Source organism: Taeniopygia guttata, chromosome 13 (genome assembly GCF_048771995.1).
Source record: "Taeniopygia guttata chromosome 13, bTaeGut7.mat, whole genome shotgun sequence".
NCBI classification, from domain to species: Eukaryota; Metazoa; Chordata; class Aves; order Passeriformes; family Estrildidae; genus Taeniopygia; species Taeniopygia guttata.
Genome location: NC_133038.1, coordinates 13392001 through 13416797, shown reverse-complemented (window position 1 = coordinate 13416797; position 24797 = coordinate 13392001). Strand labels below are relative to the sequence as shown.

Below are 24797 nucleotides of genomic sequence, written 5' to 3'. Positions count from 1 at the left end.
TCAGGTCCTCAGGCTAGCTCCAAGCACACTGAAGAACTACAGCTGGTGAATTTTTTTTCCTTGATAAGTGCACTACTTACAGGTGTGCTTAGGTTTCATTTGAGAAAGACTATAAACCAAAATTATGCAGCTAACAATTTAGAAAAAATATATTAAAATGTTTTTCCATGAAATGACAATTTCATCTATAAAATGCAATTACTTAATCTTTTCCCCACCTTCTCTTACATGTCATTGCATGTCCTTCTCTGCTCAGAGGCAGTGACAATGTTTGGGCAGAATCATTTGCTTTATGGTTTATATCCTCATGTGACATAAAAATGAAAAGTGCTAATAATTGTTACTGTTTTCCATTTAAGAAAACTTAAGACGAATCCCAAGAATATTAATCCAATTCTACTCCACAGTAAGGCTACAAATAATTATTGCTTTACACAGAATGTGTGGTCCTGTTTCACTGCCCTGCACCTTCTCTTTGCTCAGGTTTTGGGAGATCTATGACTGCAACACTCTGGATAAAAATTAAGTATATCTTGACATTTGAGTCACCTGTGCTGCAGAAGGCACAGTCCCTCTGCAGCCCTTGCTGCACAAGGCGATAGCAAGAACACCAAGGCACACACATGGGAAGAGGGGGCACAGATGTGGCACAGCGATGTCCTGGAGGAGGCACTGGGTGTGGGAACGCTGACCTTGCACTCCCCAACCCCTCAGGATGTGCAGGGAAATGACAGAATGAGCCTCACGAGGAAAGCTGACACAGCAGCTCAACCACCCAGCCCAACCCCTGCTATTTTCCACACACTGGTGTAGCAGAGATGGGATCAGGAATGTGGTGTACAGGGACCAAGAGCCTGCACTGAACAGGACATCAATGCTTGACAACACCCTGGTGACTTCACAAAGAACGTCAAACACTTTTACTAATATGGACCTGGGATGCTGGCTCAAGCACAGCACAGGGATAATTCAGCTTTTGACAATGATGTGCAGTCCAGTAAGTTACACATGTTTTTAAGCATCTGCTTAAAGATGCTTTAATAACTTCTGCAACAAAGAATTTTTCCTTCATCTACTAATGCACTATTTTGCAAGATTAAAAACATTCACTGTCTCCTACTTGTATTTTCTCTATATAGTTAACTATAGCTAAGTACAGCAAAAACAGTCCTGCTGCAGAACATGAAAAGTCAAATAATGATTACTGCTGGAGTAAATTTGGTTCAGTATTTGCATCTATTTGATGTCAGTGATGTTGTAATGCACAGTAATCAGAATTTTGGCCTAATCCAGGGGAAAAAACAAAGAGAAACAAAAGGGATTTTTTTTTTCCTTTCAGTTTCTGCCTTCTCTGGATTCATAACAAGAAGATGAATTCAATTACTGTAGTTTATTCACATAAGAAAAACACTGTCTTAATGAGAGCAAAATTAGTAACAGAACGTCTCACTAACTTGAAAAGGATTTTTTTACTTTAACTTTCAAGACTATATATTTTAGCTCATGCAGGTTAAACTTGTAAATCACATCGACCTGAACTAAACAAATATTTGAATTGCCACATCTAATTTATCTTATGATAAACCAGGTCTTATTTTTTCACTGCATTCTGACCATGTTACAAAAAACCTGCCTATCAGTGGCAAATGTGACCATATAAAATAACTATAATAAATATTAAAATTTTGAAAAAAAAATGCAATAAGGAAAGGATATGAATATCATATTTGATATGAATCTGAATTTTCATTCACTGTTGCTTCTATATTTAATACTGCTGCTTCTCTATTTAATACTGCTGCTAAATTTGGACTATATTGATTCCATCATTTAGAGTTTACAGCCTAAAAGAGGATAAAAATCATAATTGTTTGCATTTTTGGTGTATTCATAAAGGTCTCTATGGAAAACCGTGTATAAACAAATTATAACTACCTCTATATTCTGTGTATTCATTAATATGTTGGTTTAATGTGATACTGTCCTGCAGGAAATTTGGCTTTGAGCTGACAGTGATACTTAAATCCCATTTCCCTCAGCATGCTCCTAAGGCTATGTGCTGTAACAGCTGTGTCAGATTAAACACCCACAGCTGGAACCAGCACCGGGAGCATCACCAACAGCCCTGCTGGGACAGACGTGTTCTGGGGGCCAGCAGTCCCTGCTCACGTCAGTAGTGCAGCCAACAGGGTTATCATTTGGCACAACTGAGCAGAGGGGAGAGGAGAGAGAGTAACTAAAATGGCAAAAGCAGAGAATCAGTCCCTGCACCCCTTCCTTATGGCTGGGAGGACCCCAGTAAAACACTGCCATACAGGCCCCCCTGCTAAAGGCTCCTCTGCAGATAACATTTATTAAACACATGTGACTTGTAAGATAGAATTTTTAATCACTTTACATGCAGTGCACTAGAAAGTGCCCATTTGTACGTGTACTGGTGAGCTGCACAGCTTGACTCATATTTTTGCATAAAATATGGAATTTATTCCAACTCCAGAAGCTTATCATACAGCGTGACTGACATAACTCATGGTCTTCTCTTAAAGAGAAAAAAATCCTGTTAGTACACCTCCACAAAATAAACAATATATGCTTCTACCCCTAGCCCTGCTTCCTCCCTGCAGACAGACTCAGCGTGTGGTTCCTGAGGAATTAGTTGTAGAAGAACTCCCCTGCTGACAGCAAAATGCCAAATGCACGTCCTGCACATGTAATGTGTCTGACATTTCCACATCTCACCAGGTTCATGTTTCTGACAAGTGCTTAAAAATATATGTCTTTTAAAAAGTGTTTTTATTGCTACCTTCTCATCTCCACTTTATGTTTTAAAATGCTATCTTACTCATGGAAACACCTCCACATTTGTCTTTTGATTTCAGTAGAAGTAATTGGCTTTTCAGGGTCAAATACCTTTTTGGAATCAATGGTATATTTCAGCTGATGGATGGTATAAAAAGTGCAAATTTGATCTTCCTCAAACAAACAGAACTGTGAAAAACTGAGAAGACTCAACATGATTGACACATTTAACATGGGTAGCACTGAAAATATTTTAACACCCTACCTTCTTTAATGTTGTTATTCTTTGCAGTAGGAGACCTTGGGAAAATCAGCAAAGCTTTCAAATGTTAAAGGTATTTCTTCCCTACTTTTTTTTTTTTTTTTTTTTTATCAGCTGCTGTAGTTGAGTCACCACAACAATTTCTCTTTAAGAGCAGAAGACAGCATTCCCAAAAGTGCAGCACTAACACCTTTGTGCACACCTTCCAGAAATCTTTGGTTATCACACATAATGGACATTGTATTAATTTTTCTCAGAATTTTCTGAAGTGCTTCTGGAGAATAAGTCAGTGATCAGCTTCAAAATGTGAATCATGCAAAGGGATTTTATCTAAGTCACACAGAGGGACCCTTGCTCTGTACCTGGCTTAATGTAAAATAATTCTAATATGCCAGGTGTATACATACACCTACTCACATTTACATATATGATTTATATTGGCTTTTGAATTCAAAATTGAAATAATTTCTCCTTGTTAAATATATTTTTCTTCCAATAGTTATGATATTGTCAATGACAGTAACAGTCACTGACACTAATGACATTTTATGATTTTGCAGTGGTTTCATTAATTAACATAATTTGTTTTAGATATTCAATTGAATAAATAAAGAATCCTTGGAAACCAGCTTCACACAATAAAAGTGACAAAGCCCAGAAAACCAGAAGAATTTTCAACTCTGCTACAGCATACCTGCACGATCCAGTAAAGACATTTTTTCCTTCCTGAACTGTCAGTCCTGTACTTTTTAACTTTGCCTGTCCCTGATCATGATAAAAGTAGATTTCAAAGAAAATTAGAGGGTTTTGAACCTCCTTGGTATCCAGCCAGAGAGGTCATCCCTGTTTCAAAGGAAGACAGACCTTGTTGGATGCAACACAGAACAGAGAGCTCTCTGTAAATTCCTGCTATCTGACCCAGCCACAACTACTCATTTTTCCTTCTAGCCCACAATAGACACTGACAGAGTTATAAGGAGGATGGCAAACACTGTCATCAAAATATTTCTCGCTTGAACTGAAATCACAATATTTCAAAATATCTCCCATGAATCAATGAAGGACATGAAGTTTATAATTCCACTTAACAGACGATAACCCAGCTCAACACCCTTGAAAGAAAAGCAAACATGAGAGAGGACAGAGTGACTTCAGACTGGCCTCAGGTTCAAGACCAAGACAGAATCGCGCTGAAGACAAGTTTTCAAGAGCTGAATTCCTTTTTTCCGCTCTGAGGATCCAGTGTTTGGTACCCTGTTCTGAAGTGCCCATGCTCCAGACTTCCACTCTGACTCACCAGCTAGACTCAGCTTGTGATTGTTCTTGGCTACAGATACCAGGACATAGCCTTCATTGTGCATATTTTTTATTCCTGCTTGCTTTCCTCAGAAATACCTTCTGTATTAGCCCGTTTTAGAAGTTTATCACAAGTTTTAATTTTTCACAAATTTTCAATTCCAGGTCCTCTTTCACTTCTGGGACTGTGAATAGCCTTACACTGAGAGGAGGTTAATAAAATTTATTTATCTGATTATCCTTGTCAATCTGTTTGTCTACAGTGTAACCATGCATTCAGCTAATTCTGAAGCTCCCAAAATGATCAAATGTTCACTTCTTCACACATACTTAGGACATTCAAACACTATCATGTGTGACCTGTATCCTATAACTGCGGAAGACAAAAACTGAAGTTATTTTAAAGACTTTTTCTGATAAATTTTGACTTCATTAGTTTCCTACTGTGCTTACTACACCCCCAAAAACATGTTACCTTTTTCTGTAAATAAATACAATCAGTTTTATCATTCCTAATGGTCACAGTCTCAGGCCAGGTAGTAGATGCCACACTAGCACTTCACTGGTGCATAAGTGTCATTTTTGCCTCATTTTGCACAGTCTAGTCCTGCTGCATGCAGCATGATATTGCAGCACTTTGCATTATAATATGACATCATGTATCCCAGCTACAGGAAAGATATTTTGCACATCACAGGATTCTCAGGAACTAAAAATATTAATTTCTGTTCCTCCATTATCCTCTTTTTGTTTTAATATTAAAGGCATATCTTTCTTATAAGGCTTAAATATAAGTTATCTGTTTTTAATTTTTAAGGTATATCTTTGATTCTTTTAAGTTATTATCTCATTTTGAGCAATATCTTCCCTTGCAATTGCATTACTGTAAATATTATACTTTATTGCTAACTGCATATTAAAGTGCTTCGTTTTGTTAAAAACTTCTCAAAGCCTAAAAAATTTCTTAAACTCTTATCTAGTTAACAGATTGAATCGTGATTGTGGAACAGATTGAAATCTCCATAATGGAAGATCATATTAAAATTCCTCTGTAAGTCTGCTACTTCTTAAATGAACTCCTTAAGATGCAGGGGAATACAACTGTGGGGGAGCAGGAGAGAAAGGAGTGAACTGGAGAGTTCAGAGAGAGAAAGGAACACAGCACACAAGATACCCAGACTTGTTGACAAGGGAGTTAAAAAACACAGTGAAGGAAAAGCTGAGACTAATTTATTTGTTTTAACCAGAGGATGATAAAGAGCACCTGTCTGCTTGACTCAGGGATCAATGTGGAAAACACAAGCCTACCTGGCTGAGAAATTCTAAGATCAGACACAGCAAACCTGTCCTGCTGTGCACTTACATGCGACTAACAGTGCTCACAGACCTGTTGAGAGGAAGGAGACACAGCCAGGAACTTCTTTTATATTTCCATTTTATTACTTCTTTTCCCTGTTTTATTTACTAACCTTAGGATGACTGAGTCACACAGAGTTAGCGACAGTGGAAATTCAGATGGTAACATGTAAATGGTGGGTTTTTGTGCTCCATGTTAAAGATGCCACTTAAAGACTGCTCTAGGCACTTAGATTCCCTACACAGCCTGTGAACCCTGCAGGGACATGCCTTGAGTCAGGCACAGAAACAGGATTTCAGAAAAGCCAAGACATTTCCACACACAGGTTACCAATGTCCATCCCCAAGTTACTGTAACTAAAAAACGGGGCAAGGGAAAACACCTGCAGTTCACCAAGAAAAGCCGAGGAAGTCAGCTCCAAAAATCAGGACCGAGGATTACATAAAGGCTTTGATAACCAACATGTTTGAAAAAGGAAAAGAAAATTCATGAGAGGAGCAAGAGAAACAATTCACTCAATGCTCAGGAGTTCTTCTGGACAGTCTGTGAGTCAGCCTTGACTGCGGAACCAGGAGTGCCCAAACTGCCCAGAATGACAGCACCAAACAAACTGGAAACAGCTTTCTAACAGTGCAAACCAACCAACCAAAACTTCATTGCGCCTGTAACACTCAATCCTTTTTCCTTTTTTTCCACACTGAGTGAGACTATTGTACTCTGTCTTTGTTCAGACTCCACCAGTGTGATAATGTGATGTTGCTCTAATTTAACCTCATTATTCTTTTGTCTTTGCCAAAGCAAAACGCCACTTCTCTTCTTCCCTTTGAGGCTTATCTCAAACAAATGTCTTTGCTCTTAATGAGACCAATCCATATGTTTGCTCCTGCATATTGTGTTCAGTTAATGGGAAGATTTTTCTAACACCACAAAAACTCTTCTATTATTTGTCCCAGGCAGCTTTGTGTTCAGTAACTGCTGTAACTGCTACCTTTGATAAAGTGTCCCACATCCAGTATGTTCTGCTTCTGAATAGTCATCCCTCCCTTGAACTCAAGTTTATTTATGTCCCTTCAGCATATGTGTATCTCCTTTCCTCAATTTCTTATCATCGTCCATGTGTTTAAAAAACTATGTAAGTGAAGACACTGATCAGGCAGCCAGCAGCAAAACACTACACATCAATTGATGCATTAAAACTATAATATAACAACTAAACTTTTAAATATTTGCTTTTCTGATTACCAGTAAATCAACAGATAGTCATTAGGAGAAATCTCATTGTTTACTTTTGCTGTTTTATAACTAGTAATCAATGAACAATAATGTAATTATGTATGCTAACTACTCAGGATTGTTTTTTTCCAGGAAAATCAGAAATATGTATAAAAACAACATAAAAGCAAGTAGATTTGTTTTGTATAAGTGTACATGCACGCTATAAAAATACAAAATTCACTAAAATTACTTGCTGATCTTCTATGTAGTAATAGCTTAATGACTTCCTTGATTTAAATGTAGACTCCTGCAGCTCCAACAAGGTGCTCTGGCAGCCAGACAAGACCCTGATATCGTCAGGTCTCTGATACACCCTGTTTCCATGCCATGCCACCTTGCAGCAGAAGCTACAGAACAGCAGCCTTGCACTCCCCATGGCAGAACACGATTAATCCTGGGAAATATCTGGTGTTATCAGGCACCCCGTGTGGATGCTGATGTTTGTTGCTGCTCTGATCACAAAGGAATGCAGAGGAGCCCTAGTGGTTTACATAATATGCCTGATTTTCTTTTTAAATTGATCTCCTGGCTCTGTAGGCAGAATACAAGACAGAACACAGGAGCTCACAGGATTGATTCCAAACCCTTTGCATACAGGATGCATAACAGCTGTTTTGCTTTAGATTATGGTGAACATGGGCCTAACAATTTAAATTCAATTTTATGTTTTAAGCTTAAAAGCAGTCAGAAATGTCTTATGGGCACTGTTAATTCAGTTTTGTCTTAAGTCCTTTCCCCATCAGACAAACCTGTGTTCTCCCAAACACTCTGGCCCACTGTAGTCTAACCACTACTGTATTTATTTTGAGTATGTTCTCAATTTCTCATGGTAACCTGCAACTGTGACAAGGTTTACTAAAAAAACTTCTTTTTGTCAATGGAATGAAATATGGAAAGAGAATAGATGCTTCTTCACAAAGGGCTTAACACCATTATTAAAACACGACCTTTTACCAAATTCCCTTGTTTCAGGGAGGCTTATGGAACTTATGTGATCACATTTTATTTTCCCAAGAAATAAGAGCTCAGACTAGAAGCTGGAGAATTCTTACTACAGTTTGAAAACATACATCATACAACAATTAACCCCTCTCACAGCCTCCCTGCATGGGGCTGCAGTAGCCATCCAGTAACCATAGATACCCATTTCAATGGAAAGAAATTGCTATGAATAACAATGAAACCATAAAATATGTCCTGAAGAGCCACACCAAATCCTGAAAGCTAGGAAAACCTTCCCAATGCAAGGGAAAATAACATAGGCAAAACATTTTGGCTTGATTTCTCACAGACCTACTTATATTTTCAGTAACACATCCCAAAAGTACACATGGCCATCCATGTTGGATGGGACACCAGCAGGAGAATTCACCAACTTGTTATTGGAAGAGAAACAGCAAGAAACTAACAATCTTTGCCACAATCTTCTTACATCAGTTATGTAAATAACAACTCTGTCACAGAAGGTAAGGAGAAGGAAGGAAACGGTGTGTGTCTTGTGAAATGAGGCACAGCACTGAACTCTCCATTGCAAATTCACGTAAAACATTCCGAGGCTAAAATTTTGATCTGGTGCTGGCAGGCTGCCAGTTTGTACAGCAATTATCACTGCTGACCTTCCCTCGCACCTTGCACGTGTACTGAAGATGTGCCACGCACACAAAGATCAGCTGATTCTCCCCAGTTCAACGTGGGAGGGGCAGGAACATTTACAGCTTCTTAATTACTTACTTACATAGTGTTTTTAGTATTTTTCGTCCTGTTTATGTATGGAACCGACATCACGTTCTGAGGCAGTGAACCTTTTATTATAAATAGCAACAGTGCTGCTTTAATGCCTATGCATCTAGGAAAAACCAGCAGTTTATCATTTGGCATCTTCATACAGTTTAATGTTTGATTAATACAGAAGTTGCAGTACTTCTGTCTCATGTGCAGCACAGCACTTAGTGATCAGATGAGATTTTTTGATGGTATTATAAAGACAGTGCTGGGAAATACTCTAAATTACTCTAATATTTCAGAATGGTGGGTCTGTCCTTTGCTACTCACGCTGCTGGAATAACCCACAGCAGTTACAATGGACCAAGCAATGATCTGCATTCAGAATAGATGAGATGTTCCAAAAATGGTATCAAAAATCTCAGTAATAGAAGTGCCTATACTTAGGTCAAGATTATTAGGATTTCAGGAAACAAATTACAGGTCTCACACAAATTAATGATCTCCTTTCCATGTCACAGGGAGATTATTAATACAGATTTGTAGAACAATTAAGTTTGAAAGGGACCTCTTGAGGTCATCCAGTACAACGCTCTGACCCCAAAAGCCAATCTTGAAGTTACATAAGGTTTACTCCTCACTCATTTCATTCTTGAATACCACATTTTGCAACCTCAGATATCTATTTTTGGTGCCTCAAATAGGAGCAGAAAGAGGAAGAGATGAGCTGAGAGCCCCCACCTTTGCTCCTGATGACATAAGGGGTGTAAATTTTGTTGGCACAAGCGCAAGGGGTCCACATGCAACAATCAGTCTTCTACTCTATGTATATTATGTTTCTATGTTCAGACAAATTTTGCAATGTGTTTTTATGTGAATAATGGAAATTATTTCTAGAACTTAGAAATTTGTTATTTACCAAAATCCATCCAAAACAGCTGGCAGCAAGGCACAATGTTCAAGTGACTCCAGCATCAGAGCTTCAGGCATTGGAATAAATGTTTCTCTTTGTCAGAGCTGGTGTGATCATAACTTACTTACAAATCAGGAACACTGTTTCAAAGCTTGTGTACTGAGTGATGAAATCACATCTTCCTGGTAACCCCTAGCATGTCATTTATCTATTTATCTCCATCAGAATAAAGCCTTTAATGAACATAAAGGAAGTGTCACCACTTATCCCTAACAAGAAACCTGCTAGCAATCCTGACTCTCCTTATCTGTGTCTGACATGGAGGGGAAGGAAGGGAAGTGTAAGCATATATTAATATGAGCATATATAAAAGCAATAGTTGCCATTTTCACATAATGAAAAATCCTTGAAAAGTGTGAGTTAGAAATAAGGATTTGCCTTCTCCATTTATTATGTTTTTAGCAATTCTTGCACATGAACTAATATTCAGTCTTCAATTTTCTATTGGTATCTAAGTGCAAATCTTGCATTTTTTCAAAATGAACTATTACATTTACAAGGAACTTTAAATTGTAATACTGACATTTCTTTGAGGTCATTTTTTTTTTCCATTTAGAAAGAAATGAAGCAATAGTAATTTGTCACATGACTGAAACATGTGCTGCTTACACCAACACAAATCAGCAGGTGCACTGTGCCTGAAGTACTCCCTCCTATTACTACTTGCCAGGTAAAATTTATAATACATGAAGATGAAAATCAAAAGTAAGACTGAACAACCTCACTGTGCTATGGAACTCCATGGTTACAGATGTTTAAGTACAGAAAAATTGGGAAGAATGATAATTAAAGTTACAGTTTTACAAAACATATTAAACTGTCAACAGCCAAATCAAGCAACTTCATGAGAGTACTGTAAATAGCAAAATTCTAGAAAAAAAATCCACTGAGGATATTTGAAAGCTCAAAGTGTATTACACAGTCAACAACACAACTGAGTGTATGAACACTTCAGTGCAACATAGAAAATAAATAAGAAAACCTCAAAACCCACAAAAAATTCTGCCAAAAAAAAAAAAAAACCCAACCCAGCTGCAGGAATAAAGTATCTTGGATTAATTTAAGATCTGGCAGGTAGTTAAGACTCACAAGGATCAAATATCCTGTGCCTCCAGGGCTTCTGGAGCACCACAACAGTGTAAATAAACCGACTTTAGGCAGCACTATCCAGGAAGGGCCAACGCTGTCCTTCAAAGCAGCCAAGAGAACAATTTATGTGCTTTGTTTGTGCACTAAACTAAAAGAACCATATATATTATATTCCCAGGGAAAAAAACCCAAAACACACACAAAAAAAAAGCTCAAAAAAAAAAAACAAACAAAAAAAAAACCAAAAAACAAAACAAAAACCCCACAAAAAATCCTAACACCTCAGTACTCTTTCAATCAGTATATAAACTGGTTTCTTTCTTTTCTGTTAACTTTTGTTTAATTTTCAGCTCTAGAGTATTAATTGTTGAGTGCCTTAAGTGGCTGCTTGGAATCCAATACAAAGTGTATGCTGCACCCTTTTTCAACAAATTCTTCAGTTTATTGAAAGAGGAATTACATTGAGCAGCTGCTGGACTGCATTTAGCACTCCGTTTATATCTTGGTGTATTTATCACAGATTACCTACACACTGTGGCTGGTCATGGTCACTCAGCAGAGCAGGACTTGTCCTCCAGAGCAGATTCAGGGCCCTTTGCCTTCCATGGGCTTTTGGGAACACTCAACATCTCCTCATCCTACACCAGCCTTTGACCAGGTGAAGCACAATGAGCAATGAAAAGCACTGCAAAGGCAGCAGATTTCGTGAGGTGGGCATAAACAATTCATAAAGGACATGCACATCTCATACTTAACAATGCAAATTCACTAAAACCACAGCTTGGCTCTTCTTTAATGGAATTTTTTTTTCATGTCAGAGTGCTTGCAGCACACATTGATGCTGGTTTGCAGCTGGCAAAGAAGCGCCACTGACTTGATTCCTATCCAACCTTAAACAAAGTACCTGTTAAAGAGCCTAACTTATTTGAATTCTACATTTTCATAATATTCAAAGAACTGAAAGTACACATCAGAAAAAACGATTAAAAAAACTATTGTTCTCAACTACCTTGCTCTCTTTAGGAAGCACACTCAGCATAATACACTGCAGTGCATTTCTGGACAGGTAATCTTTTCCCATAATGGAAGAAAAAATTTTGTGTTTGTATTCTTCAGTTATGAAAAAGCAACAGTTTAAACCCAATCTAATTTTACTGCCTCTTTAATTGCACCTTCTGGTGCCTCACGCCTGAGAAGTGATTTACGTTTAAGCAGATAGGTTCAAACACTGCTTCAACAAATTAATGACTGAGAATTACCCACTCACTGAACCACAGCCAGGGTTTGCTGACACTCACAAACCTGAGCCTGGGAGACACTGCCTGCACAGCAGCAGCAGCTGAACTCTGCCACACAGCACCCAGCTAAGAGATGACCCTGGGGAGCCAAAAAATTAAAGGTGAAATAGAAAAAAAATAACCTTGACTTCTGATAGCTGGAGCTTATCAAGATGGAAATTATGAAATCAGATTGTTTATTTATTTTTAGCCCATATCCCTCAATATGAAATTCAGCTTAATTACCTTATGTCTCTGACAGTAATAATTGCCACATACAAGATACAGAGGAAAAGGAGACATGCAGTTACTATGGAGTATAGAGAAAAGCTGACAGAGACCAGATTCAAAAGTTTAAATCTTTCTGGGAATTCAGAAAGTGACATTCGATCCATTTTTCTATCAGAAACAACACAAGAATAGAACTCTTGCATATATATCTGAAAAACAAAACTGAAGTTGTCACACATTGCTCTCCAGCTAAAGTAAGTGTTCCTCTGTTCAAGAGTTGTGCCCGTGTTTCTCTGTTCTAAGAACGTAAAGCAAGGAGGGTTTCTCTCAGCACAGGCTCACACAGCACAGCTGAACACCAGGTTCAGGTAAGAAAGAAGCAAGAACTAAAGAAGAATTAAAGCAGGTATTTCTATATTGAGAACAATGAAGGAAAATGGATTTCTAAATGCTAATTTGATTGTCATGCAAAACAATGGTCATAAGCATAAACCTAGACAGGGAACCAAATTTAGAACTTCATTTAAATTAATTAAAAGCTGAACAAGGAATTCAACTACATGCACAAATTCAGCATACAAAACCACTTTTCTGTATTAGTTTGATGAGGAAAACAGCTAGAAAGATTGTGTAACAGCAGCAGCTGTTTTTATATAACATTTCTTGATTCATGTGAGGCAGCTCAGGTGGTTAGATTTTTAGTAATTTCAAATATTGTTTACACAGATCTCCATAAGTGTGTATCTGTGTACCCACACCTAAGAGATATTTCTATCTTTCCCCCTTACTTCACATTTAACTTCGAGACAATTTGATTTCTTCTATCACTGTGGATTTGGAAGGACAGCTCCAAAACAGCACAGTAAAGGAAGGCAAATATAATTTACATTTTTTTCTGTCTGTTAACATCTGCAGTGCTTTTGACATTATTACTGCTTCATTCCCTAAGCAGCAGCACTGTTTTAACCACTCTGGGAAGTACACATGCCTGACATGACATTGCTTCCTGACACCCCAGACCAGGCCATCTCTGTCACCTGAAATGGAATGCCAATAATGCACATCACACAAGTGACTAAGAAATTTATACAAAACACATCAGTCCTATCTGTCTTCCTTATCTAAATCTATTCTTATCTGTCTTGTTCCTAAATCTACCCAAAACATGTTTATCTCAATTCTACCTCTGCAGAATTTGCATCTTAGAGCCTTCATTGCATGTAGCAGTCTGCACAACCAGGGCACTTATGGCCTTGATCTCCTGGTTTAATCTCAATTTCCTCCTGTATTCAAGAGACTGTTGATACAAACCCTAACTTTAAGCTGCAAAAATGCTGATATCAGCCTGTAAGACATGAAGCTCGTGTGTTCTTTACAAAATTCATATCAGACAATGTTCAGAAACCAATCTAGAGTGAAGCCAGCTCTGAGTCAGATCCAAAAGGGATTCAATCCTTACTGCCATGAGTACAAGACAAGAAGTCTGACTGCAGGTGCAGTGCTGTTATTTTGATAAGGCTTTCTGTGAGAATGAGGAGTGACGGTGACTAAAAGAGATGCCTTTTATTACTCTGAAAATGTCAATAATAGAGACTAAAGCAGGCTCTTGCTTAGCCTCAGCACGTGGCTGCTCAGCCTGTGCGTGTAAGAAGCTGTCAGGGAGGGTGCACAAGCTGTTTTTACTACTGAAAGAAGAACCAGTAGATATTTACCTAAAAGGTGATCTCATCACAGGATACACAAAGGCAAATTCAGAATCCAGACTCAAATGAAACATCTCCAACTAATCCTAAGAATTACCAACTGTCCTTCGATGGAAAGAGAAGGGAGGGCAATAGTAAATTGTTGCCCTAAAAAATGAATATTCTACACTGCTCGAATGCTGAAGATTTTGCAGGCTGGATAGGTAAGAGATGAAAATTTCTGGTTTATAATGAGAAACAAGGCACTTGATTATTTTTTCCTCATTGCAGATCATTTACTTTTCCAAAACACACTCAATTTCCCACTTCCATGTGCTATTTAATCATATCAAAATCATGCTTTACTTTAGAAGAGGATTATATGAGTAATTTTCAGTAAGTCCTATCAGGGCCCTCCTGGAATTAACACCACATTCAATATTTCATTAATTGGGACCAGGTAGTTCAGGCCATGTGGGAGTTGAAGCACAGTATTTCCCTGTGCCAGATTTTAATTGAGAAAGCTTTCATTCTAAATAAAAAAAGAAGCAAGTAAAATCAAGCATGGGTGGATTCTGAGCATAAGCACTACAGCAAACTCTCTCTGAAGCACATTCATGCTGCTAAACCATCACTCAAAATCTAAACAATTATAAAGGATCAAATACTAACTCCTAAAAATGATGTTTAAGAACATACATTTTGAAGAAGTATGAAAATTTTTTATCAGCTGTGTCTGTAAGTCTTAACAACAGGAGGAATTCTTTGAATGTGGTTGCAAATACTGAGCCCACTTATTCCACTAAGGAAATGGATATTAAGACGTGGCCTATGTGAGTCAGCTTTTCACCTCTGCTTATTATCCCAAACAGATTCCAATCTTCAAATATCATCAGACCATCCACTACATTTCTATCAAAATGCTTGGCCTTCCACTGGCAATTTGTGAGTGCAATTTTGCATTGTCAAAGTAAAATTCTTTAATAAGCAGAAGGGTTTGCAAGTAACATAGTCCAAAATCATGTGCAGTCATAATTTCCTCATTGCTTCTCCATATTTAAAATATCCTGTAATATATCATGTAAGCTGTTAGAGTCTATAAAAGTTTTGCCACAGATGCAACCCCAGTTTGGAATAAAGCACCTTCACTTGCAGTTCCTAATCTAAACAAAAGAGTTTTTATAAGAGCAAGGAATGGATATTGATCAAAAAAACTCTGTTCTCACTTGCTACACTTTTACCTTTAACACTGGATTGAAGTAAACATAAACTATGGAAATATGGCATGACTGTAAAAAATATGTATATAATTTATATTTTAAATCAGTCCTTGTTGTCTCCCTTCTTATTCAAGTTTCACAAGATACATATGGGTATGAATAAGCAAGGGATTTTTCATCCTTACTTCACGAACAGCAGCTTGAAAAATGTTTCTGATTAACATAAATGATAATACACGTACATAAGGCTGTCTTTCAAAGAGGTTTGATAATTCATAAATGAAATGTTTACACAGATGAGGTCAAGCCAAAAGGTTTGCAATATAAGTATTTAACGGATGTAAGTTTGTTCATCACTGCTAGGGAGCATGGGATGACTTCAAATATTCACTACTGAATGTACTTGAGCAACTTGCATGAATTCTCATTCCAATTTTTAATTACTATGCAGTCTGTAAAGACAAAAATCAAGAGTCAAATTGCTCTTTTTTTCTTTTATCAGAACAATTACCATTAATGACATATTACTTCACAGCACTTCTACATATTCATTATTAAAATAATAAACTGAATGAAGTTTGAACAAAAGTATAACAATACCTACAGGTACAGATGCTTGCCCTTAAGAATATTTCTATCAATATTTCCTTAGCAAGTGTTCATTAGGAGCTAAAGCAAGGCTTAACAAAACAAAAAACAAACAAACCCCCAAGAAATTACTTTTAAAAATATTTATAGTATGTTGGAGCTTTTTTCCAGGTGTACTTTTCCTCTTGGACTGCATACAGATTTACTTACATAACTTAGTTTTTGTGGTTTTATGAAACCATAAAATGTGGACAAGGATTTCATACCATTAAACAGACCTTAGTCACCCAGGAAGGAAAGACAATGGATTTGCTTTCACTTGAAACTTTTAGACAGAGTCAGAATTCATGTTTCTTGCCGTCCATCCTGGTTTTTCACCTAAGACAACAACATAACCAAATTTTATTTTTTTCTCTTATGGTTCCCATGGCCTTAATTTTTATCTCAATCTTAAAATTAAATATTAAAATTAAATATCCACCCATCCACATGGAGATGCAGACATTTAGTTATTTGGATTTATTAAAATCTACTCACACTGATAACAGCATCGGGACATACGATTTGGCAGGGTAAACACAGGTTTAACAGCCTAATTGCTCGGAATTTTGCAGATCATTATGCTAATGCCTCTGCAGCAAAATGCTAAATCGGAATTCCCATCACAAAGAATTCTCCTTGCTGACTGAGAAGGGAAAACTGGGACATCCTGGGGTGATGGGAAGAGATTGCTCTTCAGGGACACTCGAAAGGGATTTTCAAACCCACAGGACCACTGAGCTCTGCCAAAGAGAAGAAAGCAAAGCCTGACACAAAACATCAGGAATTACAACTTTGTCTGCCCAAACAGGGACTCAGACAATGACACTTTGCTCTACCATGGCTCTTGGGAGGAAGTTGGATTCATGGAGCTCTACAGGATACAGACATACTCTATACAAGCAAACAACTCTGCATGAATTTACAATTTTGTATTGTCCAGAATTCAACTGGACCTTGAGCTAAACCTCAGTATTTTGTTCTCCAGGTCCCACTGTACATTATGCTCCCTTAAAGATATTCTCCTATGTAAACAAACCTGACCCTGATCCCCCGGGACACCCAAACCTGCTCTGACCCCACATCCCAGACTCACAGATGTGCTACAAAAGCAGACTTGCTTGGAGGACTATGAATGTCATAGTGGCCAGGTTTTTGCTTTGGTAAAATAAAAGCCAAATGAGAAATTTTCCAGGAAAATATGTATTTTGAAAGAACAAATATAACTTAAAATTTTGCTCCAACAGTAAACCAGGTCAAAATAAAAAAATAAAAGCTATCAACACAGTTAGTTTGTTAGCTCCTCGTGGCACTAATATTTTCTTCAGTTTTCTGAAAAAGTCTTGTTACTGTTTTCTCAGATCCTATGTCCACATTTAATCACCAAAAATGCACCTCCACCACACACAGCAGATGTGTCATTAACTATTTCTGAAAAAAGGTGAAATAAAATCACCCAGCATGAGAAGACTATGGAATAAGCCAACACTAGCAGATGGTGTTTATTTTGTCACTGCTTGTGTTAAAAATTGTCACCTATTTCAACAGTATCTTTAAGGTAGAAACTTCATGCAAAAAGTGGAAAAGCTGGTTTTTATAGACTGTCACAGAACTCCTTAAAATAAAATGTCTTCTGTTTGTAGCTTCCAGTTTTTGGGACATGGTGCATTACACAGGAGATTGATTTGTGTAAATCTTAGGCCATCGAGTGTTTTGCCAGCAGCTCAGCCCTTCATCACACAACCTCTTTTGTTTCTTTAGCAAATTTCAAATCCTTTCTTTCCAATACAGGTGCTGCTCAGACAAATTCTGTAACATTGCTCCTAGAAGAAGTACCTGGTAGAACTGTCAACTTGTTTTCTTCTAGGACCCACTATGCAAGAGAGTTTTACTTCTCCCTCAGGATTTCCAAATTTTCCCCTATATTATTTTATCATACATTTTTGGCTGTGTGGTTTGCATTCTCTGGCTGAAGTTTCTTAACAAAACAGTTGCATGAAGAGTAATTGCACAACTCAGATTTGGCTGTTTAAAGAAATCACTGCTGGAATCCCATCATAAACCCAGGTCTTGCTTGTGTTGTTTTGAAAGGACACCCACTAGAATTTGAACCTAAAAATCCCCTTTTAGTGCACTGCAATATGTTTGATTGATTCATTTCTTTCTCTCTCCCTGGCAAGTCTTCTACTGCACTCCAGTTCAGGTTGGCTTGCACACATTATACTAAGAGCTGATACCCCAAGCAGCACACTTTTACATTTCTTTATATATATATGTATATGTATATATGCATGTATATGTATGTATGTATACACACACACATATACTCAACAACATACTTCTGGAATGCTTAAAAAAATTATTATTTTTATAAATCGTTGGAATTTTGCTACATTAGTTTACAGCTCTAAAAGTAAACCAGAGCTGGTCTGGTTATTTTATTTTTTGCATTTTGTTTGTAATTCTAAATTCTTATTTTGACATCGATTAGTGATTTTGTTGGTGGGGGGAGGGAGGGGTAGCTGAGGTGAGTTGTTTATTGTAGTTTTTTAAATCTACTAAAAATTCTTCTCCCAGAAAAGGAGTACTCGGAAGTGGTGAGACTTAGGACTACTCCAAATAGTAGTGAGGGGAGATGTTTTTCCTGTAAGACAATTTCATTTTCTTTGCTTTCAGAGCCAGACTGCGGATCTGACAACAATCCTTCTGCCTGTATTTCTGAACCACTGACCATTCTAACACCCATGTTCAGCACTTCATCTCCTTTTTTGTGGCATCTTTGACCTTGGCAAAGCAAAGGCAGAGCAGATCAAGAAACTCATCATTTTATTAGAGCACTGCATGGGCTCTATATGAGCACACATGAGAACAGGATACCTTTGAAATGCAAAGTCTGAGGGCTCTTCTTATGGTGATACAAAGAGTCCTCTTCTGTTGACACAACATGCACACTGAAAGCTTTGCAACACTATTTGGATGCATTCTCAGGCAGCTGAGGCTTTAAACCAAGGTTAGTGCCATCTGTCTGGTTTTGGCAGCATCCAGATTGATGTAGAAAATCCTATGGCACTGTTTAAAAGGAGCAGAGATAAAGCTTGCTTTTGGTCAAGTCCCTGGAATTATTAACATCAAAGATCTGGCTGATATCACCAGGCAGCACATCTGGGTCAGCAAATTCACTGCACCTTTCTCACCACATTCAGAGCATTCAACAAACTATTCCACTACTCAGATCAGATTTAGCATGTCAAAGAAGTATGACTCATAAAAGTCATAAAAGGTACTGTTTTTCTGTGGCTTGTCTCAGCTCAATTATTTTCTGAAATGCATGTTAAATCAAGCCAGTACCAAGCATTAAGGCTATCAAGTATTTTTGAGTTGTGATATAGTTATTAATACATTTTCACATTCTTCTTAATTTCTAGAGCTCTGAACAAACACAGTACCAAAAATTTAAAGCAATATATCAATCAAATTTGTTTGAATTGGGAGGAGAATTAGGATGCAAGGAAAAAGAAGCAAACCAAAGAGAAACAGTATTTTGCTTCTACAAAAGCATCAAAGCTTCAAATGAGGAAAGACATTTTTCAGTTGGATGCAATTTGTTAGGCAAAACCTTTCTGTGATCCTGGAAAATGCATTCAAGCATTATTCTTTGAGATTTAGTACAGCCTAAATAGCATAACCCACTCATTTCACCTGTGCCAAAATCCTCCTGCTACACCAATAATCATGAATACTTCAGAAATGCAGAAATATGTACAGAATCGTTTCTGTTCTTTATTAATTTCATCTTTACTACCAACCATACAAACACCACACCTTGGGCAGTTTTTGGCACTGTACATCAGCACTATGGAAATGTAATAACTCTACCAAAAGCTCTGGCTCCCACTCTTCTAAGAAGCATGGAAACACAACAAACAGTCCTTATCTGCTGCTTGAAAACACACTCACGGGCTGCATTAACTAGGAAAAGGTCACAGATGCTCAACCTTTCCAGAATCTGATTTAAGAAACTGTTCCAGTATTTGCCTAGACACTGTTTGGGATTCAAAGAATAATGCTATTCACTGGTTTTTACCAAAAATTAAGCAATTATGGGAAGAAGTACAGCAGAAAATGAGGGTGATGAGAAGACCTCAGTTTAGGTCTCATTTGAGTATTAAGCAAGCAGAGTATTATTCCTCATTAGGGCCCTCATCTTCCAAAAGCATTTACTTAAGTGCTTAAAAAAGAGCCCAAACAGAAAGGCATCTTTCATGTATGTACTAGGTCAGAGGTGCAGTGGAAGAAAATAATAAAATAACAAAATCCATCTTTCATCTCTTTAGACAATCAAACACAAGGTAAAGTTTGCCAAGGACAAAAGGCTTTATCAAAAACAGCTGACACTGTAGTTAGCATAAGCATATCCAGTGAATGAAAATAATTTTTGAATTCAAGAAATATCAGGAGGAAGATGTCACCAAATCATTATCTTTGTACTAAAATTCCTTGAGATGTCTTTTGATTTATATTACTACAGCCTTGCAACTTTTAATTTTTCTAAAAAAGTGCATTGCAAGTTTTTTTCCCAAATATCCTCTTCCTCCCAAAGTAGTTTTACACTCAGGGAAGCACAAGTGTGAGTGTGTGTGGGGAACAGTGGTACTCCAGAAACCCCTGCCTAGCAATGCAGGATCCCCTACAAACCCAAAAAACCCAACACAACTCCCTGATTTGCACAGCCCCTAAGAAAAAAACCCAAAACTCCAGGGGCACATCAAGTGGGGCTGTCTGAATCTCATACTCTTAGATCAAAAATATTCAAATCAAGACTAAAGATGAACAGTCATCACTAAATCTTTCACTGATTGAAGAATCTCTGACAAAACTTGTGTCCCATGCAAACCTCTACCAATGGAACACAACATATGCAATTGCCTTGGTAAAAATACAGGTGCAGGTACCATTTCGGTTTAAAATTATTCCTGTGACTACCCAGAGCTGGCATCTCCTCTGTGTCTTAGCTCTCCTCCCCTCATGGAAAGAGCCTGACAACATGAAGCAAAATCAACTCAGGGAAAACAGCTCCTTCACCACCCAGCCAAGTCTCCCAGCAAAAAAACCCTAAATTAGTTCAATCCAGCCACAAAGGTAATACTCAACAAAAATGAGTAGTAGAGATCAGGTTTATTCAACAGAATATAAATACCCAGGAAGAAAAAAACAGCCAACCAAAATTTCACAACACATAATAAACAGAACATACACAGAACAAGATTAAGCATTGCACAACACACAAGTTCTAAACTGGGTTCTAAGTTTACAAGGAATATAGTTTAAGCAAAATAAAAACCTTACGTATTAGAGAGTTCTTTGTCTCAGCCAGCTGCTGCCAGCTTGTCTGTCTGTCTTTCAATTTCTCAGAAAGGTGTGTGTGAAAATCTAAATGAAATAAAACAAATAAAATTTTAGAGATGGCTCTTTTCTTCCATTCCATTCCATTCATTTTTGGCACAACACAGCCAATAGAATGTTTCATCTCCTCCCACCCAAAGCATTCCTCAAGAGTCAGTAAAATACATTACTCTCCATTATGTAGAGGTTAAGAATTATTTTATCTTGTTATCAATGACATTAAAAAGCAAATTGAGTAGTAGTTTGGTGCAATCTTGCTTTCCAGGCAGTCCATATACCCACTGTCAGCATCATTAACCACAATAAGGTCTGAAGACATAAAAATCTCTCTAAAATCTCTCTGTGGGTAGAACTTTACCCAAAGGCCAGCAGAGTTCCCATACAGACTGTAGTGGAGCTGCTTAAGTTCAAACCAACTTATTTTCAGTGTACTATCCATTACTCCTATAGTCAAATACATATCATTACATCCTTTTAAAAGATAATTTTTATTCCCTAAAATCAGACTCCTAATTTGGAAAATGGACACTTTCAGTTGTAATAACAATTTCTTACAAGTTCATTGCAGCAGCATTATGACTTTGACTCTCAGCATAATAAAGCTCATTCTGCTGCATCTCAACTAGACAGGAACCAATGAAACTCTACTGTTGCAAGGAGATTATTTTTTTCTTTTCTGTCTCATAAAAACTCTCAATTTTTAGGAAAACAGATTTTAATACATACACACGAAAAGCCCCTTTACTTTTGAATTTACTCTCTCTTAGACTAAAAAAAGGAACTAAAATAATCCTGGATTTTGAAAACATGACATAATCAGGGAGTCCTCTTACATTTGTAAAGCTTGAAATCAATTGAGAAGTATTATTGAATTTCCTAATAACATTAGAAAAATTTTCAGATGTAGTCAACAGGAAATATAAAGGCTATTTTATTTATTTACATTATTTTCCTTGCAAAAAGCAGCAAGACAAGACAACCAATAATTAATGTATGGTCACTCTAATTCTTGTTTTTCACTGTCTGTAAGTTTTTACTGGAAAATAATTTTACTTGGTGCATCTCACATTCAAATCCTTCATAATATTTATAAGATAATTATTTAATATTTCACCCAGCACTTAAACAAATAAACAGTGGAAATGTGTTCTGTAAACACAGCAATTTATTATATACAAAGAGAAAAGGCAACACATTGACACAAATAAAAGAGCTGACCAAAACAATAGAAAACAAACCACTCTGCATGCTAGACAACAAATTAGCTATTTGTTAGCAGCAAAAATACTTTGCTTCAAGTGGAATAATGTGAAAGAATGACAGCTCCTGAATCTTACAGCTCTGGCTTTGGGGGGAAAGGAATCTCAAGGGACAAGTTACAACAATAAAAACCAGAATTTACTGAACTGGCTCAATGTCTCCCTGCCATACAGAAAGTTAAATTTTGCTAAGGTACAACTACAAGACATTTTTGAGTACTTTGGCTCACATCTAATTAGTTCAGCTTTACTTTTATGGTACAGACTTCTGATTTAAAAACAAGAAAGAAAAAAAGATTTTCAGGAACACTTATCAAGAAAGACAATTCAAAGAACAACGTACAAGTCAAGCAAAGACATGTGAAGGGCAGAGCACTGTGCATATCAATGTAAAAATGCTGGAAATTAAATAATTATTACAAATTTCTTTTTTGGGTATTACTAGCAATTTTCCCCCACAACAAAATACTAAAAGTTGATATTATTTTCAGATTTTAAAAATGGGATAAATTAAATATAACTAAACACATGCATATGCAGGAATAGATCAAAGAGGAAGTAATGTAATTGTTTCGCGAAGCTTTTTTCCTTTTTCCTTTTTCTATGTGAAAATGGAACCAAACTCTTAAATACAGTGCAATTCTTATGCAGCACCTATAGCTAAATTAAACCATTTTAGTAGCTAGCAATTATTTCTGTTATATCCCATCTTATCATATACAACGTTTTGAAATCTTTAATGTCTCCATTTCTGTTTTAATACAAGCTTTAGCTTTCATTTGTCTTTTATGAGGAAAACCAGAATTAATCCATCAATTAATTAATCTACTGACATTTTCTCACATTACCCTTTATGCTTGTGTATGTTACTGAATCTGCTATTTTCTCTTTCAGCTGTCTGTGGCCACCTTGGATATTTGATCCTTATCAAGGGCACAGATGAGGACAACAAACTGTTCACCCAAAGAAGGTGAACCATCCTCTTTTTGTGGGAAGCACCTAAAATTAATGGCTAAAGCTCAAGTTGCTAAGCATGGTTTCTCCGACAATTAAAAAAGAAAAAAATTTGTCACCAATGCCCAAAGGAAAAGAATATTTCAATGTTAAGACACTTTAAAACAGTGTCATCTGAAGGGAGGTCTCCATGGGCATTACCTTCCTTTGACACTCGCAGGGAGTTAAACCTAATTGCATTTAGGGTTATCTCTAGCAGCTACATTTGGAATCAACCATCCTCAGGAGGACTATTCTTCTAACTAATCTACTTATTAGGCTTTTATTCAGATTTAGTACAGCCTTTTATAAAAAAAAAACATCTTGAAGGGACGGTAATGGATTTTGCAATTATCAGACAGGAAAGAGCAGACTATGACCTACAATCTTTGGCCTTACCAAAAATTAGGAAAAGAAAATCTTTTGTAAGTAAATCTTTAGAACATTAAGTTAATTTTAGCCCTTATCAGACACCACAGTTATATCTGGAAATGTAAAACCTGTGTGAATTTCCTGCGCTCCTCCTTTACATTCCCTTAAAATACAACCCCTCCCACAGTAAGTGGCAGGGAGAAAGAAACCAGTTTTCTGTCCTTGCCTTTCAAAGATGAGCAAGTAGCAGTTTTTGGTTTGCTGTCTCAAGCCCATTTTAAGCCAAAAGCCAGCACTGATACAGGTGATTTTAGATACCAGTACAAATCCTGGCAGCACCTTTTGAAGACTGAGAAAACAGCTACTGCATTTCCTGACCTGCTTTCCCATGAGGAATACAGACTTTGGACCAGCTCATTGCCTTCTATGTATTTTAAATATTTCTCTAAATTCTCTCCCAGCCTAACAGCCTCCCAGGGAAGCTGCCACTCTGAGGAGGTTCATTCCCTCCCACAAGTGGGAGGCACCTCTGGACACCACCAGCCGGAGGTTCTGCTCTGGATCCCAGTGCAGAGCACACCTGGCCCCACAGGATATTTCTCTGGCCCAGGAAAGAGGCTATCAAATACCCAAATAGTCTCTTGTTCTTAGTTCTAATCCCTCTTTTGAGCTCTCCTAGCAACTACTCACAGCCATCAGCAATCCAGGAACAAGCATCACTCTTCTCTCCTCATCCCCAGTTGTTTTCTTCCTTTGAAGTTCTTCCCTTCATAGTTTAAGTAGATGCTTCCTGCTATTCACTATGAATTCCCAATCCTATTATTTCACAGATATTCTGGCATTTTGCTGTTTAGCATTTTCCAATTGGCATCACTAAAAGTCTGGTAACCAATCCTGTAAGATGTGCTCCACCCTTTTGTGCTCCATTGTTTAAGGTTGGGTTGTTTGGGGGTTTTTGTA

At 37.3% G+C, this 24797-nt stretch overlaps 1 protein-coding gene across 20 annotated transcripts in view; it reads right to left on the bottom strand.

Moving 5' to 3' along the window:
* The window catches only part of TENM2 (teneurin transmembrane protein 2), a 613377-nt gene that overhangs the window by 262768 nt on the left and 325812 nt on the right, over positions 1-24797 (bottom strand). For 15 of the 20 annotated variants that reach the window (XM_072935329.1, XM_072935331.1, XM_030284000.4 and 12 more), the window contains one exon: positions 21157-21240. The exons of the other annotated variants lie outside the window; for them this stretch is intronic. In XM_072935329.1, the coding sequence (XP_072791430.1) occupies positions 21157-21240 (84 nt within the window). The remainder of the gene's footprint in view (positions 1-21156; positions 21241-24797) is intronic. 20 annotated transcript variants of the gene reach the window in all.